This window comes from Onthophagus taurus, chromosome 3 (assembly GCF_036711975.1).
Source record: "Onthophagus taurus isolate NC chromosome 3, IU_Otau_3.0, whole genome shotgun sequence".
In the NCBI taxonomy this organism is placed as follows: Eukaryota; Metazoa; Arthropoda; class Insecta; order Coleoptera; family Scarabaeidae; genus Onthophagus; species Onthophagus taurus.
Genome location: NC_091968.1, coordinates 21,985,652 through 22,003,227, shown reverse-complemented (window position 1 = coordinate 22,003,227; position 17,576 = coordinate 21,985,652). Strand labels below are relative to the sequence as shown.

Genomic DNA, 17,576 nt, shown 5'->3' with positions numbered 1-17,576 from the left:
GATAAAACAACTTTCTCTGGTATTAACGATGCCTTGTTAGAGCATAATGTTCCACCGACTCTTTGTGGTTGGATTGAGAACACTCTTAAACATAGGATAGTTAAGCTTAGGGCTGGCGATGTCAGTCTTCAAGGAGGAGTTACTCGAGGCTGTCCACAAGGGGGTGTACTATCCCCAGTTTTGTGGAACCTCACCCTGGATAGCCTCTTGAACCGCCTCGCCGAAGCCAACTTTATCACAGTTGGTTACGCAGATGATTTAACCATTCTCGTCAAAGGCAAGTATATAAACGTGCTGTTTGACAGGATGCAAGTAGCTCTCAAACTGATACAGACTTATTAAAATAATAAACAAATAAATATAACTTCTTATCTTGCAAATTCAATTTATTTTAACGGAACCGGTTTCGACTAGTTTTACTTAGTCATCTTCAGCCGAATGGTCAATAAAAAATAAAATCAACATCACAAAGAGCATATAAATAACATTTTAAAAAATGTGAAATTACACCTTAAAATATAATATATAAATAAATAAACTGTAAAAAGACAAAACCACATAAGTTCTTACACAAACGATGTACAAAAATTTTTTTTTATTTTGTACATCGTTTGTGTAAGAACTTATGTGGTTTTGTCTTTTTACAGTTTATTTATTTATATATTATATTTTAAGGTGTAATTTCACATTTTTTAAAATGTTATTTATATGCTCTTTGTGATGTTGATTTTATTTTTTATTGACCATTCGGCTGAAGATGACTAAGTAAAACTAGTCGAAACCGGTTCCGTTAAAATAAATTGAATTTGCAAGATAAGAAGTTATATTTATTTGTTTATTATTTTAATATTTAAACGAAACTTGCAACATGGATATCAACAGTTATGATACAGATTTGGTGTGACGAACAAAGACTCTCTGTGAATCCTAAGAAGACAGAGTTGATTCTTTTCACACGGATGAGGAAGGTTGGCAATCCCAGAATGCCATCCCTTGCTGATACTCTATTGGTATTGTCAAAAGAAGTTAAATATCTGGGCATCACACTTGACAATAAAATGACATGGAGAGCCCACCTAGATAATAGAGTAAAAAAAGCGTACGTTGCATTCGGTCAATGCCGGAGGGCTATAGGTAAGACATGGGGTTTGTCACCCAGAAATGCCCTCTGGAGTTACACGGCTGTAATCCGACCTATGCTTACTTATGGTGCAGTAGTATGGTGGTCAAAGACCCTACAGTCTACATCCACTACTGCACTTAATAAAGTACAGAGACTTGCGTGTTTGTATGTTACAGGTGCGCTGCGGACTACCCCCACTGCAGCCATGGAAAACATGTTAAACCTAACGCCACTTCATTTGTTCATCCAAGAGGTGGCATTGGTGACCATGACTCGACTGCGAGCAGCAGGAATTCTAATGGGTGAGAGAAATAGTAAAAATGCCAATCTCTGGAATGAAATGGTGGATTACTCACCAATTCTGGAGTGTGTAACGGACTTTACACCCCTACAACACATTTTTACGAGGAAATATCTCACCCACCCAAGCTCCACAGAAGTAGAGGTAAAAAACAGCCTTAAAATCTACACTGATGGTTCAAAGAGACGGGAAGGAGCTGGAGCCGGAGTCTTCTCGTACGATCTCCGACTCCACGTATCTGAACCTTTAGGTATAAGTACCACCGTCATACAGGCGGAGTTAATCGCCATACAACTTGCCGCTGACGTTATTGTCAGATCCAACTTGGTAGGTAAGACTTTTACAATTTATACTGACAGTAGACAAGCTATTTTAGCCCTGAGTAGAATAACAATTACCTCAGGACTTGTTATGGGTTGTCATCTGACATTGGAGAAGGCCGCAGTGCATAACTGTGTCATACTTCAATGGATAAAAGGACACTCGACTTGTTCAGGTAACAAGCACGCTGATAGGCTTGCCAAAAGGGCTGCCAAGCGAGCGCCATGTTCGCCTGAACCGATAATCGCTCCGTCCTTATCAACTCAGATTGAGATAATTAAAGATTTTACCCACAAAAAGTTCATGAACTGGTGGGAAAGGGTTAAGGGTTGCCATCTGTCTAAGGAAGTATTACATTATCCTTCAGCAGAGGAAGCCTTGTCTTTCGTAAGGCTTGGTAGAAACGCTCTACGAACTGTAACGGGACTCGTCACGGGTCACTGTAAGGTAAACAAGCATCTTTATAACCTTAAGCTTGCTATTAGTCCTCTCTGTCGCCTCTGTAAAGAGAGCGAGGAGACGGTCCGACACATCTTGTGTGAATGCCCCACTCTGCAAGACCTCAGAATGAGAGACTTCGGAGAGGAATGGCCGACCACAGATGGCATCAGGAACACACCTCTGAGCTGTATCCTAGCCTTCGGAAATTCCTTAGGCTGGTTGATGTAGCCGGAGACAGTGTAGGAGGATGTACAAGGGGCCCGTTGGGGCCTAGGTGCTGTGTGCGTAGCATACCCTCCGCTTTCCTACACATACAATAGTTCTTGAATGCTGGATTTATTTATGTTTTTCTCAACACTGTTCATAAACAGATTTTATTTGCAATGTTAAACTTTAATTTAAGCTACAAAAAAAGTCCCACGAGATCCCAGGTTGAAATTAGTTTTTTTATGTAGTTTCAAGCCTATACTTTCCGTTCCCAAAAAAATAAATTGCTCATTTTCAATAAAATGGCTAATATACAGGGTGGTGTCTACGGATATTCGACATTTGACTTTTTGGCTTAACTTAAAAACAAAAGAAGATAGACGTTTGGTGTTTGCGGGATTGGGTTAGTCTCGAAAAAAAGGACCGGGACATGGCACCTGCTTTTTTCGTATCTCTTATAGTTTCTGAGATAGCCTATAACAACACCCAAATTTGCCCACCCTGTACACAGTGTATACAGGATGTCTCACGTAACTTTTTTAGGGTCCACTATTTGTATACAGTTTTGAAATTTTGGTAGCATGGGTTGTTCAGTCGGAACTTTCGATCTAAAATATTTTCAAGATGGCTGCCACTTCCGGTCTACCAGAAATAGTTTTTAGCAGTTTTTATTACACCTTTGAATTGTCTTTAATTGTTTTTTAATAGTCAACATATTTTTTTATGTACAATTAAAAAGTGTAATAAAAACTGTAGCATTCCATTTAAAATAACGAAGTTATGGTCTAGTTCCAGTAGACCGGAAGTGGCAGCCATCTTGTAAATGTTTTAGATCGATTGTTCCGAATGAACAACCTATGATGTCAAAATTTCAAACCTTTATGAATAGTGAAACCTTAAAGTTTTAACGAACCAGTTACGTGAGACACGCTGTATATATTATAGTATATAAGTATATATTACTTATTGTTAGGGTACATGAAATAAATGTACCATGTTTTCGGAGTTACATTAGCTTGAACATCCAACCCAACCCACAACAAAACCTTTGTTTCGCTTTTATTTCCAAATATTCGTTTCAAAATCCTAAATTTTGTTTTAAGCACTATTTATAGATGAAATAAATCCTAGCTAACCATTAAGGAGATATGATAATGGTATTAAACATTTTCAACTTCATTTAGTTGTAATTAGATTTTTGGCCAGATATTCATAATTTTCTAACACTGTGTGACGTTACAAGTAATGTTAACCAAACCTAAGTTATTTTCATTTAATTATTATACAGGTAATCGGCCCAACCCTCGACCGGTTCGCCGCGCCGATCATAACACGTTTCTCACGTGTACTCACCAATAGATTCGACACGGAAAGAAAAGTAAACATTTTCCGTAAATTCGTGAATCCGCTATTAGACATCTTTAAACAGTTCCCGTGCGGTTATTATAAACATTTCGGAAAAATTTTATTAAAAAGATCGCTTCAGAATAATGTATTCTACAACCGTATAATGCTCTGATACAGAAGATACGGGACACCTATATACAGGGTGAGTTATTAGTATCCCGGCGGAATACTACACTGTAATATTATTTCATTTCGCACATTTCAGCGTTTGTGTAACTCATTTTTAATATTGTAATACAAGTTTACTTTTTGCAGGTACAAACCAGGGTATGATTTGTTGATAGGTATTAAATGAAGACGGAATTTTATTTACTATCTATAACAATCCACTAGATAGCGCTGCCATACACAATTTGCAATGTCAGTGTCATATGTCATAATGTCAGGCATAATGTTAACTTCACATTTCTTTTCCATAAAGAAGATATCACAAACTTTATTATAAATATGTTTGTAAAATTAATTTTGTTCAACTTTTGTAAAAGAATAAATAACATATAAAAGGTAAAATTAGATTAAAAACTAAATTCTAAGAACACATTGGCTGTTCAAGCCCGTCATATTTTTTAAAAGAGAAAAACATAAATTTATTTAATAAACCATTGTGTTCTATTTATCAATTAAACTAAGAAGTGAGTATAATTGAACTCAGGCATTATACAGGGTCATCCACGACGACCGTCCATTAGAACTTTACAGGGTTCTGGCCAAAACAAAAATTTGCAAATTCATATTTAAGTATTATTAATTGCGTTCTCTTCGACTAAAATATTTTCAGATTTCTAGCACTTCCGGTTATACCGGAAGTCGCCACCTACATTATTTTTTTAAATGGAACACCTATATATTTTTACATATTTGGATTTGTCTGTTTTCAAGGTTTATGAATAACTTTACTTTTTGCAATTTGATTCGGCCGTTCTCGAGTTAGTCGAATTTTTCTAGAAATATCTGCTCCAACAGACACTTGTTCAAAAAATCGGAGAACACTCGATTTTTGGGATATCAATTTAGGATTCAGAACATGCTTAAGCAACATGATGGAGTATGTTTCGGTGCCGAGAACGGCTGTCTAAAACATTTGGTCACTTTACTATGGCACGTTAACTTTTCGAAATTTGGAAGTACCATAACTTTATTTTTTTAAATGGCACCCCCCATATTTTATTACTTAGTTGTTTTCAGTGTCTCATTCTACATCTTTATATCCTCCGAGTAGCGCAAATTACTTAAGCATTTGCAATCAATGTTTATGCCTTTTTGGGTCCAATCCAGTTGTTTAAATGCACTCGGAGGAACAATTCGAGTTCAAAAGTGTATCGCCTTGTTTTACTCACAATCATCAGTACTTTCATGCAATTTTACCGCCATTGTAGCATTCATGTAGATGTTAAAAATAAGTTTGGTATATTGATAATCGTCTCTGCATTCCTGAAGTGCTTGCAAAATTGCCATCAACTCAATTTTAATTAAATTTTATGAATACCTCTAAATACCTAACAGTATACAGGCTGTCTCACGTACCTGGTTCCCCTGTTACGATTTAAATCAAAGCTTAATATTTTCGTGTATAACTCGAAAACGGTCAATGTTATCAAAATTTTCAAAGAGTGACAATAGTTTCTAAAATAAATTTTCTATTAAAAAGTACAAAAATAAATGTAGGGTTACGAGCGAACAAAAAAGTTCTGAGCAAACAAATTTTAGGGACAGCCTGTATTGCATGGTTGCCGCCGCCCGATCAAAGTCAAAATTGGTTCACTGATTTTTCTTGATATTTGTTTACCCTGTACCAAATTTCAACGCTCTACCATAAATGGTATTAAAAATATTTAGAAAAATGAGTTAAAATTTCCGAACTTTGATGGCCCATATCTTGGCCATTTGAAGACTTTTATAATAATTTTTTTTCACGAATCGTCATCATTTTTGCTCTAGTATATGAGGTTAATTTTATGCCCCGAGTCACCGGAACACCCTGTATATCCAGAACTAATAAATTCTTTATCAATTTTTTGAAAATTTTCCTTGTGATCGGCGTTAGGTTTGTTAGGCATCTCTCATTAAGTGTTCGACACGTCCTGCCCAAAAGTTTATTACATTCGCCGTTAATACAAAATAAATTTCAAATATCGGCGTTGGAATAATTTACCATGATGTTCAATGACTTACACCCGTCGTCAAATATAACTAATGGCAACAATACAAACATGGACCAAAAAGTGTCAAAATTCCATAGCTTTCTAATAAAAAAACCAGCATTTCGTGCATGTTTTAATAAATTTCGCAATATGAGGCAAACTGCAATAAATAGGTATGGGAATATTTATAGATGATATGTAGAGAATTAAATTCTGTTTCTGATAGGCTAAAAAAATGGGGCGTTGCATTTAAAATTTTCGACTTTCTCGCCATTGAATATGGAGAAACAGTAATTCAATTTTTGATCATCCTGTATAAGATACTCCGATACAACAAATGTCAATCTATTTGACAACATCTGAAGAGTAATCGTTCCAAAGTAGATCTTTTTTGAATGAACTTTGGCTGAGATATGGAGTTTTAAAGAGCATGTTGAAATTTACTAAAAAAAGTTTAAAACCAAAATAACTCGAAAACGAAAAACGCTAGGTACCAATAACTTTTATCAAAGTCAACCTATTTTTTTACGTACAATTAAACTGTGTAATATGAATAGTGGAACCTGAAAAAGTTCTAACGAACCAGTTACGTAAGACACCTGTATATCAAGGAAATTTACTCTTGAAAATAAATACCCGGGTATTTAACAACACAGATTGTGAGTAGAAAATGCTTACAAACGCTGTTTTCTGTACGATAAACGGTTTCGGAGATATTCGCAAAAAACGATTTTTTGTATTAAATTTCAACACCCTGTATCTAGAAAATGTAGAGGTTGGAGAGAAAAACAACCACTACCCCTTCGAAATCTTCACCAATTATGACTTTAAAAAATTTTTTCTCGCACTGAACTTATTATGAGCTGTTTTCTGTATGATAAACGGTTCCGGAGAAATTTGCAAAAAAATATTTTTTTATTAAATTTTAATACCCCCCTGTATTTCGAAAATGGTGCATTTTAGAGGGTAAGTTGATAGACATTTTTTTCAAATTTTTCGACAAGCTATCACTTCCTGAAGTCCTGCACATATACAGGGTGTCACACAAAAAACGCCCCAACCTGTAACTCTGTTATTTACATTCCGATTTTCATGACCCAGGTATCAAATAAAATGGTTTTATAAATACTATGATTCATGCTACAAATAAATTTTTTACAACGCCATCTTCAATTTCAAGTAATTACTAACTTTTGTTTTTCAAATTGCTGCGTATATTTTTCTTCACGTCATTGGATAGAGATTGTCTTTCTGAATCCATTGATGTATAATACATCCATTTTAAATGTAGTTTTAGCAGAAAAAAGACACCTGTATATACAGGTTGTCACACAAGAATGCCACAAGCTATAACTCCGTCATTTAAATTCCGATTTTCATGAGCGAAATATCAAATGAAAAGGTTTGATGAATACTATGATTCATGCTACAAATAAACTTTTTCCAACGCCATCTTGAATTTCAAGCGATTACCAACTTTTGATTTTCAAATTGCTCGGTATGTTTTTTTTCACGCTATTGGATAGAGATTCCTTTTCTGAATCCATTGATGTACAATACATAAACATTAATTGTAATTGTAGTATAGAAAAACATTAAAATAGTTTCCTAACATTCTCTTAAAATTACTTGCATTATACTGTAGTGTGCCATGGGAAAAACAATAAAAACACAAGTTATAAGTATCATTTACAACTGCTTCGGGCATTGAAATAACATTTAATGACTGTTATCAGTTTTGCGCGTTCTTTCTTCCATGGCACACAGTATTACAGAAGTGACTAAGACAATGTTCGGATAATGTTTTAATTGTTTTTCTCTGCTAAAATTACAATTAATGTTAATGTATTGTACATCATTGGGTTCAGAAAAAAAAATCTCTATACAATAACGTGTAGAAAAACATACCGAGCAGTTTGAAAATCAAAAGTTGATAATCGCTTGAAATGAAAGATAGCGCTGGAAAAAGTTTATTTGTAGCATGAATCATAGTATTCATCAAACCATTTCATTTCATACCTCGTTCATGAAAATCAGAAGGTAAATGACAAAGTTACAGCTTGCGGCTTTCTTGTGTGATAACCTGTATATACAGGTGTCTTTTCTTTGCTAAAATTACTTTCAAAATGGATGTCTTGTATATCAATGGATTCAGAAAAACAATCTCCATCCAATGACGTGAAGAAAAATATATGGAGCAATTTGAAAAACAAAAGTTAATAATCGTTTAAAATTGAAGATGGTCTTGGAAAAAATTTATTTGTAGCATGCATCATAGTATTCATCAAACCATTTCATTTGTTACCTCACTCATGAAAATCGGACTGTAAATGACAGAGTTACAGCTTGGGGCGTTTTTTGTGTGACACCCTGTATATGAAACAGACTGTATAGAGCATCACATTCTTCACATTTAATAGAGTATACACCGTTTTTATTTAAATGTTCTTTACTTTTGAAATTTGATAATAAATCTATAACTTTATAGTTACTTTTAAAACCAATATCGATGTTATGTTGTTCTAAAATATGTTTAATTTTGTAATTTATTTCATTATACGGTAAAAACCGATATGTGGTGGGGTATTATAGTATTATAAAGTATTTTTTGTAATTCGCGACGATAATGAAAGCTATAACAGTACTCAAACGGGTGCTGTAATGAGACTCTTTACAGAATCCGATGCTGTAATGAGATTTTAGTAACATATTATGGAACCAGTTCAAGTTGGTGACATTGGGTCATTAATTTTTCTAGTTGTCAATGTGACAATTTTTGTCTATGGATCTTTAAACACGATCTTAGCATCGAATACAAAGTCAACAATGATGAGGACCTTGAACTCTGAGCAATTTCTCTTATTTTGGGAGGTATACACCAAACATTTTTTTCAGGTAAATACATTTTGTGTTTTGACAGTTTCTAATTGTCAATTCAAATTTCTATTTTCAAGTGTTACCAACTGCTACATACCTATTTCCCTACATTGTCAAAATTTATTTTATTTTTGTTAATAAAAAAGGGTAAAAGCGCGAATTACAAAAAATAGCATAAAAAACACGTTTCATAAGACTTAAAAAACTCGTTTTTCAACTTGAATTGGTGCATTTCAAACGTGTCTTACAAAACTTGTTTTTTAATATACTATTATTAATTATATTTGGAGGATAGTTATTTTCTATGGCCAGTATATTTATAAAATTTAATTCATTTTATATAGATGTAGCATTAATAGGATATTTTAGCATTCTCTAGATGTATGATTGAATATGGAGTTAATTATCCTAACTCAAAGTGGAATTTCTATATAAAATTCTGAAATAAATCAGTAAATTAGGTATATATTTTAGGTTATATATAGTTTATAGATGATAAACAACAACATTTTAGTCATTGTGCGTCAAAAACCAAAGTAACAACCGTATTTTATCCAAAAATATGCGTTTTAACCAAATCTGCTGCGAAATTATATGGTTAGCATGGTCAATTACGCCATGTAGACTCTTTAAAGTGAATTTTCAGTATGTTTTACACTTTCTGCACTCTTTTTTCATTTGTAAAGGGTTATTTAAGCTTAATTGTCGATTTTTAAAACCACATGATGATTCTTGAATTATAGCAAAATTAAATAAAACTTTACGTACAGTTCTATATGTTTCACGAGTTGTCCGTTTGAAACTTTGTTGTAATATTCAGCGGCGGCTGTTAATTTGAAAGGTTTTCCTTCTTCAGTGTAAACCCCAAGAACAAGACCTTTCTATAAAAAAAACAAATAAATTTGTTTAAGAATTAAAAATGAAAGATTTGAGGTTACCTTATTTGATAAATTGTTGGAAAAGTACGTTAAATGTTGCCGAAAAGGCTTAAACATATTAAAACCTAGACGCATCATATTGAGGGGTTGAATGAAAAAAAATTTACGCCGTTCGTTTTAAGAGACTGACAATTTTGGCTTCCAAATTGATTTCTGTCAAAAATGTAACCTCCAACTGTGGGTAGATGAGCACGAGGTTTTTTACATTACGATCGTGCGTGAACTTTTTTGCGGCACTTAACAATTTTAAATTTTGACTTTTCCAAAAATTTACGACGTGAAACTGAATTTATTTAGTTTTTTGATGTGTTCTTTACTCTGTCAATTTTTGTTAGTTACGTCAGAGTAGTTTTTTTTTTGATTGGTCAAAATTAACGCTGGGTGGTTGGGCTACGTTCTTTAATTTTATCCCTTCATATTTATTTTAAATAATTAAAATTATTAACAATTATTATATAATAATTAAAACTGAAAAATTAATATTATTTTTAGCTTTACAATAATTTCGTAATATTTAGTTCTTACAATAATTATTATTACGACTTAAAAGATGTCAAATTAAATGATGTAATGTTGGTTGCATAAATCGATTAATTTCCAATAAACTTTTATATCTAAATAATCTATAATCAATCAATTTTGTCATCATGTCTTAGAAACTCTTCACTAAAACATTGAAAATTAACAAAATAAAAGTCAATTTCCTACTTTTTTTTTATATTTCATTCTGTTTCTGTTTTATCTCATGGTGTTCCTTCGACTTAAAACAACAATAGTCATCACTGTATAACATTTATTCATTAATGCAAGATATGCCTAAAACAACAAGTCACTAACCGTTGGGGCAACATCCCTCAGCCTGAGTACGTTCTTTGAGACTCATCATAGATGCGAATAGCGCATTTCAGAATTGTTGTTCCAACACAGATTGTTGTATACCACTTTCTCAAATAATTATGGTAAACTTGGTCACGGGTCACTTTCAATCTTGATTAACAAGCGTTCACTATCTAATTACACTTTCTCGTAATTAAAGCATAATTTGGAAATATATATAAAGGGACCCCGTGACAAAGGAAAACTCAGAGAGAAGCAGATACAAGAGTTTCAAGAGTCTTATTGCATATTACTTTGTAGACATAAACTAGTTAAATAGCATATTTGTATGTGTTTGAAAAGTATTCTATACAAAACCGCTAAACCAGGCCGCAAGTCAAGATAGGATACAACAAGATATTATATAAAGAGTATTCTGCAATTTCGTCATATCTAATCCTTCATTATCCGAGGTAAATGTGGCAGTTCTGGCCTAACTTTGCAACCCTCCTCCTTTATTACCCAAACATGGAACCGACATCGGTATTACCTGGGCTAAACAATGAGGTGTGACGCAGTAGATATAGTTTCGAGCTCAACTCAGCATACATAGAGCTTAGTGGTGGAATAGATATCCGGCAACTATCCGGTCATTTTTTAAAATCCAGCCGGATACCAGATAGTTATCCGGATATTAAAAACCTATTACTTAGTACTCCATTCATTGGAATTAGCATCTCTTATAGGTGTTGGACAACTTGGACACTGTAGATAATACCAACCCCAATAGCAATGCCCAACCCACCCAACCCCAATAGGACCTTTTTCATTGAATACAACTTTATTTATATCAGGTTTGTCTTTAACAACCTCATTGTAACAATCCCAATACAATATATAAAATCTCTTGTTAAGTTTTAAAAGTTCGTATAAAATAAACTTCTTGGAATATCAGTATGAAAATTTTTACAAATTTTGCAATTTTCGCCGATTAAGTTTTAAAAATTCGCATAAAATCCATTTCTTGGAATATGAGTATAAAAAGTGTTAATAAAAGTGTGCTCTTTTCAATGAACCAACACTTTTTGAAAAATAACTTTTAGTTTTTGAGAAAATAATATTTGAAGTTTTGATAAAATTTTCGATGTTGCAAGAAGAAGAAAACAAATTTTATTCTGAACGCAGTACATAAAAAAATAAGCATAACAATAACAATATATCATTGTTTCTGCAAATAAATAAAAAAAAAAATTAAAATTCAACACCCCGTATCTTTTAACCGTAGGCCTTGCGGACCCATGTTCATAGGAACTTTTTTTCTTATTTTAGTGTCCTCTATTGTGTGGCACTATGCAATGTACTTTTTTCTATGTCACCCTGTATAAATATAGAGGTGTCTCACGTAACTGGTTCGTTAGAACTTTTTAAGGTTCCACTATTCGTAGTGGTTTGAAATTTTGGTAGCACAGGTTGTTCGTTCTAAACTTTCGATCTAAAATATTTTCAAGATGGCCACCCTTTCCGGTCTAGCGGAAGTAGACCACAACTTCGTTATTTTAAATGGAATGCTATAGTTTTTATTACACCTTTCAATTATACGTCAAAAAATATGTTGACTTTGATAAAAGTTGTTGGTACCTAGCGTTTTTTGTTTTCGAGTTATTTTAATTTTAAGTGTTTTTTGACAAATTTCACCATGGTCTTTAAAAGCCCATATCTCAGCTAACGATCATTCAAAAAAGCTCTGCATTGGCACGACTGCTCTACAGATGCTACCAAATAGATTGTCATTTGTTGTATCAGAGAATCTTATACAGAGTGGTCAAAAATAAAAATCCAATGGTGTTAAATCTGGAGATCGTGGAGGCCATTGCCATGAATATAAAACAAATTTAAAATATCGGCGTTGGAATAATTTGCCATGATATACAATGACTTTCACTCGTGATCAAAAGTAAGTAACAACAACAATAACACAAATATGGACCAAAAACTGTCAAAATTCCATTGCCTTCTAATAAAAAAATCAAACGTTTTCCCGCATTCCGTGCATGCTTTGATTAATGTCCCAATATCAGGGAAACTACAATAAATAGGTATAGGAATGTTTATAGATAATTTGTAGAGAATTAAATTCCCTTTCTGATAGGGTAAAAAAATACGGGGTATTCCATTTAAAATTTTCGACTTTCTAGCCATTGAATATGGAGAAACGGTAATTCAATTTTTGACCACCCTGTATAAGATACTCTGATACAAGAAATGTCAATCTATTTGGCAACATCTGAAGAGTAATCGTGCCAATTTAGAGGTTTTTTTTAATGAACGTTAACTGAGATATAGACTTTTAAAGAGCATGGTGAAATTTGCCAAAAAAAGCTTAAAATTAAAATAACTTGAAAACAAAAAATGGTAGGTACCAACAACTTTTATCAAAGTCAACATATTTTTTTATGTATAATTGAAAGGTGTAATAAAAACTATAACATTTCATTTAAAATAACGAAGTTGTGGTCTACTTCCGGTAGACCGGAAGTGGTGGCCATCTTGAAAATATTTTAGATTGAAAGTTCAGAATGAACAACCCATGCTACCAAAATTTCAAAACCTCTACGAATAGTGGAACCTAAAAAAGTTCTAACGAACCAGTTACGTGAGACACCCTGTATATATATATATATATATATGCATAGGGCCACCGACCAGGGTCTTTCTGCCCGTGATTTTTGTAGGCGGCGGCTTGTTTCAGTCTTCTCTGACGGCCAGGAGTTTTTGGAAGAGAAGAGGTGGATTGTTGCGAGGGTGGAGTAATCGAGGCGATAATATAACCGTGTGTTGCAAGGCGTTGGTAGGAAAATTTAGGATGGATTTATCGGACAAAGATTGAAGGCGGGTATGGATAGGGGGGATATCGGTAAGTTGGTTTAGCAGATCATTGCTAGGGTTAAAGAGAGGATTACGGGGGTTCCTAATTCGGGTGATGGATCTCAGTGCAGATCTTTCCGCTACTTCCAGGTGGTACTTCGTTCTTCTTGGTGCCATATTCTATGATCGGCCTGCAAATGGTCTTGTAGATGCGCGAGGCACATGAGGTAGAGATTCCGCGACCTCTGAACGAGAGGGATTTAAAGTGTTTGGCGCGTGTCTTTACTTTCATCTTCACCTTGTTTGCAGGAGTGGAAAACTTAAACGTTCTGTCAAGTGTTATGCCAAGATACTTGCAGGTTGAGACGGAGATTGCCGTTGATTGGATTGTAATTGTGGGAGAGGGAGCGCGGGGTGAAACGAATGGGACAAAAAATTGTGTTTTTGTGGGATTGAGTAGGATGCGCCATTTTCGGTACCAATTTTCCGTTTCATTTATGAGCGTCTGCAGCTTACGGACCGAAGAAGTGATGTCCCTACTGTGCGAGACCAATGCTGTGTCGTCTTCATAAAGTAGTGCGTATGCAGTGAGGTTAAAGGCGTCTGGGTTGTCGTTGTAAAGATCGAGGCAGAATAGATGGTATAGAGAGAAGGCCTTGCTGAGCGGAGAAGCTGTGGGAGAAGTGATTTTTCAACTTCACAATGGAGGAGCGATTCGACAAGAATTGGGTTATCAGGATTAGAAGGTAGTATGGCGTTTTTAGCTTATTCAGTTTAAATAGCAATCCTTTGTGCCACACTGAGTCAAAGGCCTTTCGGACGTCCAGAAACACTGCTGCGGATTTTAGTTTTACAAAACGTGCCACCTGGAAGTTGGAAATCAGAATAGTTAGTCGCTGGGACGTTGATTTGCCGGATTGGAAGCTAAATTGGTAAGGCGGAATTTTCTTTGATACCGCAGCTAGGAGAATGTTCTTCAAGTGCGTCTCGAAGAGTTTTCCAATTACAGGGAGCAGGAAGATGGGGCGATAGTTTGCTGAGACTGTAGACTTCTCAGCAGTTTCCTTATGATGTTATCAGAACCGGGAGCGGTATCTTTTCCCTGTCCAAGAAGTATAATCGACAATTTTTTCGCATTTTGCAATTTTCGCCGATTAAGTTTTAAAAATTCGTATAAAATCCACTTCTTGGGATATGAGAATAAAAATTTTCCAAAGTGTTAATAAGAGTGTCCTCTTTCCAATGAACCAACCCGTTTTGAAAAATAACTTTTAGTTTTTGAGAAAACAATATTTGAAGTTTTGATAAAATTTTCGATGTTGCAATTTTCAAAATTCGCTATACAATTAATTTCTTGAAGGATCCTTGTGGAAATATCGCCAATTATTAATTAAGTATCCTCTTTTTAGAGGTGCTTCGTTAGTTAAATCAGCATCAAAAAAGTTCATTTTGTATCTTGCATTCAAATAAGTTGACATACAGTGGTACAAGAAAGTCTACATACACCCCAGAAAATCATAATAGTTCCGCTCCTGAAATGTAATTCAATGAAATTTTTAAACGAAGAATATTAGAAGTGTATATTATTATAATATTTTACATAAAAATGTATAACTTATTATTTATATTGAAAAACACAAAACATAATCATATTTGTAACTCAAAAAAGTCTACATACAGATATAACCCCACACTACTTTTTATTTGTAAACATCATAGTTGATGTAGTTTGCGTATAATTAGAGTAATTAGTAATCCTCCTAACAATGGAAGCTAAACGGAAAGGAATACCTCTTGGAGTGCGAAATATCATAATTCACAATCATAACAATGGTCGTTCATTAACTGAAGTCGCAAAAATAGTTAGTAAAAGTCGCTCTTCGGTCCAGACAGTAATTCGTAATTATAAGGAACGTCAGTCAATCGAAAACAAACCAAGAGGTGGCCGACCACGTAAACTGACACCTAGAGATAAGCGATTAATTTTAAAAACGATCAACGATCAGCCGACAACAACTGCGGTTGATATAACCAAATCACTCGCAGCATCAAGCTCTATAACCGTCAATTTAGAAACAGTTAGACAGGTGTTATGAAGTGAAGGTTATAACAGTAGAGTTCCAAGAAAAAAGGAGTTTATATCCGAAATAAATGCGAAAAAAAGAGTCGATTTTGCCAAATTACATGAGCAAAAGAATACTACTTTCTGGCGTACCGTTGTATTTTCGGACGAAAGCAAGTTCAATATTTTCGGCAACGAAGAAATGAAAAAGAAAAACTTAAAAGCCATAGTAAAGCATGGCGGAGGAAATGTAATGGTATGGGGTTGTATGTCGGGGGCTGGTGTAAGAAGTTTAGTATTTGTTGAAACAATTATGGATCGCTATATATATATCTAAACATATTGCGAACTAATTTAAAGGAATCGTCAATAAACTAAGCTTGGGAACGGAGTCGATATTATATAATGTCCCTAAACAAAACCCCATAGAGCACGTATCTATGAGCTTCTTGACCGCAAAATTCGGAAACTAGATATTAAAAATAAAAATGACTTAAAAGCTGCACTATTACGAGAATAGAAGAGTATTTCACCAGAAATTACAGCTAATTTAGTTGATTCTATGCCTCGACGATTAGCAGCAGTTCTTGCTGCCAAAGGAGGACCTACCAAACATTAATTAGTATGTAAATTTTGAGATGTTTTGATTGTGAATGTAACAGTAAACTACTTTTTTGAGTTATAAATGTGATTATGTTTTGTGTTTTTCAATATAAATACTACGTTATACATTTTTATGTAAAATATTGTAATAATATACACTTCTAATATCCTTCGTTTAAAAATTTCATCTGTTTTAATAATAACAAAAAAACAATGGCAATATTCCTCGACCTGAAAAAGGCATTTAACACCGTACCTCACAACAGATTATTTCAAAAATTACAACAGTTTGGTATCAGAGGAAGAGCTTTAATGTAATCAAAAACTATATGACAGGGCGAAAGCAGATGACAAAAATCAATAGTACCTATAGCTCACTGAAAAATTTAACAACTGGTTTGCCTCAGGGTACCGTCCTCTCTCCATTGCTATAGGCTATGCAGATGATACAGTGGTGCTGGTGGAGGAGGATGAGTGGGAAAGGGTATAGTATAAGGCGAACTTTGTTTTGCAGCGGGTGAAAGGTTGGTTGTCATGTAACTTGCTTACATTAAACATCGAAAACTCCTGCTGTATAACATTTTCGCCAAAAGCTGCAGCTAAGCCACCTGATAACTTACATCTAGAAATACATAACGATCGATGCAGTTTCTACAAAAATGGGGGCTGCTCTTGCGGTGAATCTGAAACAATTCCACATTCTGAAAAGGCTAAATACTTGGGTATAGTGATAGACCAGCATTTAAAATGGAATTATCATGCGGTATACATCTCCAAGAAGCTAAAGACTTGTGTATGTGTATGTAGTTTCACGTGGGGGTGAGTTACTCACAGCACTTAGGCCCCAGCGGACCCTTTGTACGTCCCCACAGCTTACTGTTCATTCAAGGGTCAGAAAATCAGCCCAATCTTTTCATGAACGTTAATATAGAACAGAAAGGTATGTTCCTTATATCCGAAATTTGGAGCCATGGTACTCCGAAAATAGATTCCCTTAAGTACACGAGGTTTGGACAGTCACAAACAGTATGACTTACCGTCTCGTCTTCCATTTCACACCCTCTACAGAGGGGTGTATTCGCCAGCTTCATGTAAAACATGTGCTTACGTAACCTGCAGTGTCCGGTCAGGAAGTGGGTGAGAAGCCTCAAATCACTTTTCGATTTTCCCAGAAACTGAGTAGATGTCTTCCGGTCAGGGTAGAGCAGTTTTCTTAGCAAAGGCACCTACTGCCGTCCCATCCCATCTATCGCAAAAAGCTCGGTGGGAGATGGAGTTTATCAGTTTTGATGCTGTATTAACAGCTAGTGGTACAAACGGTTCAGGGGAGATCGGTGACTTGTTAGCCGCCCGTTTCGCCAACCTGTCCGCATGATCATGTCCTTTAATTCCGATGTGTCCTTTTCGCCATTTTATCGTGACGTTGTTGTATACGTTTGCCTCTTCGAGTGATTGCCGACAGGACTTCACCAAC

At 34.7% G+C, this 17,576-nt stretch overlaps 1 protein-coding gene across 2 annotated transcripts in view; it reads right to left on the bottom strand.

Moving 5' to 3' along the window:
- Positions 1 to 10,135, bottom strand: part of LOC111415894 (E3 ubiquitin-protein ligase COP1-like) — a 30,763-nt gene extending 20,628 nt beyond the window's left edge. Inside the window, exons 1-2 of one of the 2 annotated variants that reach the window (XM_023047779.2) lie at positions 9,757 to 10,135; positions 9,587 to 9,699 (exon numbers count right to left, since the gene is read on the bottom strand). In XM_023047779.2, coding sequence (XP_022903547.1) covers positions 9,587 to 9,699; positions 9,757 to 9,834 — 191 coding nt within the window. In that variant the 5' untranslated portion in view covers positions 9,835 to 10,135. The remainder of the gene's footprint in view (positions 1 to 9,586; positions 9,700 to 9,756) is intronic. The other variant, XM_023047778.2, reaches the window with a different exon arrangement.
- Between the last annotated feature and the right edge of the window lie 7,441 nt (positions 10,136 to 17,576).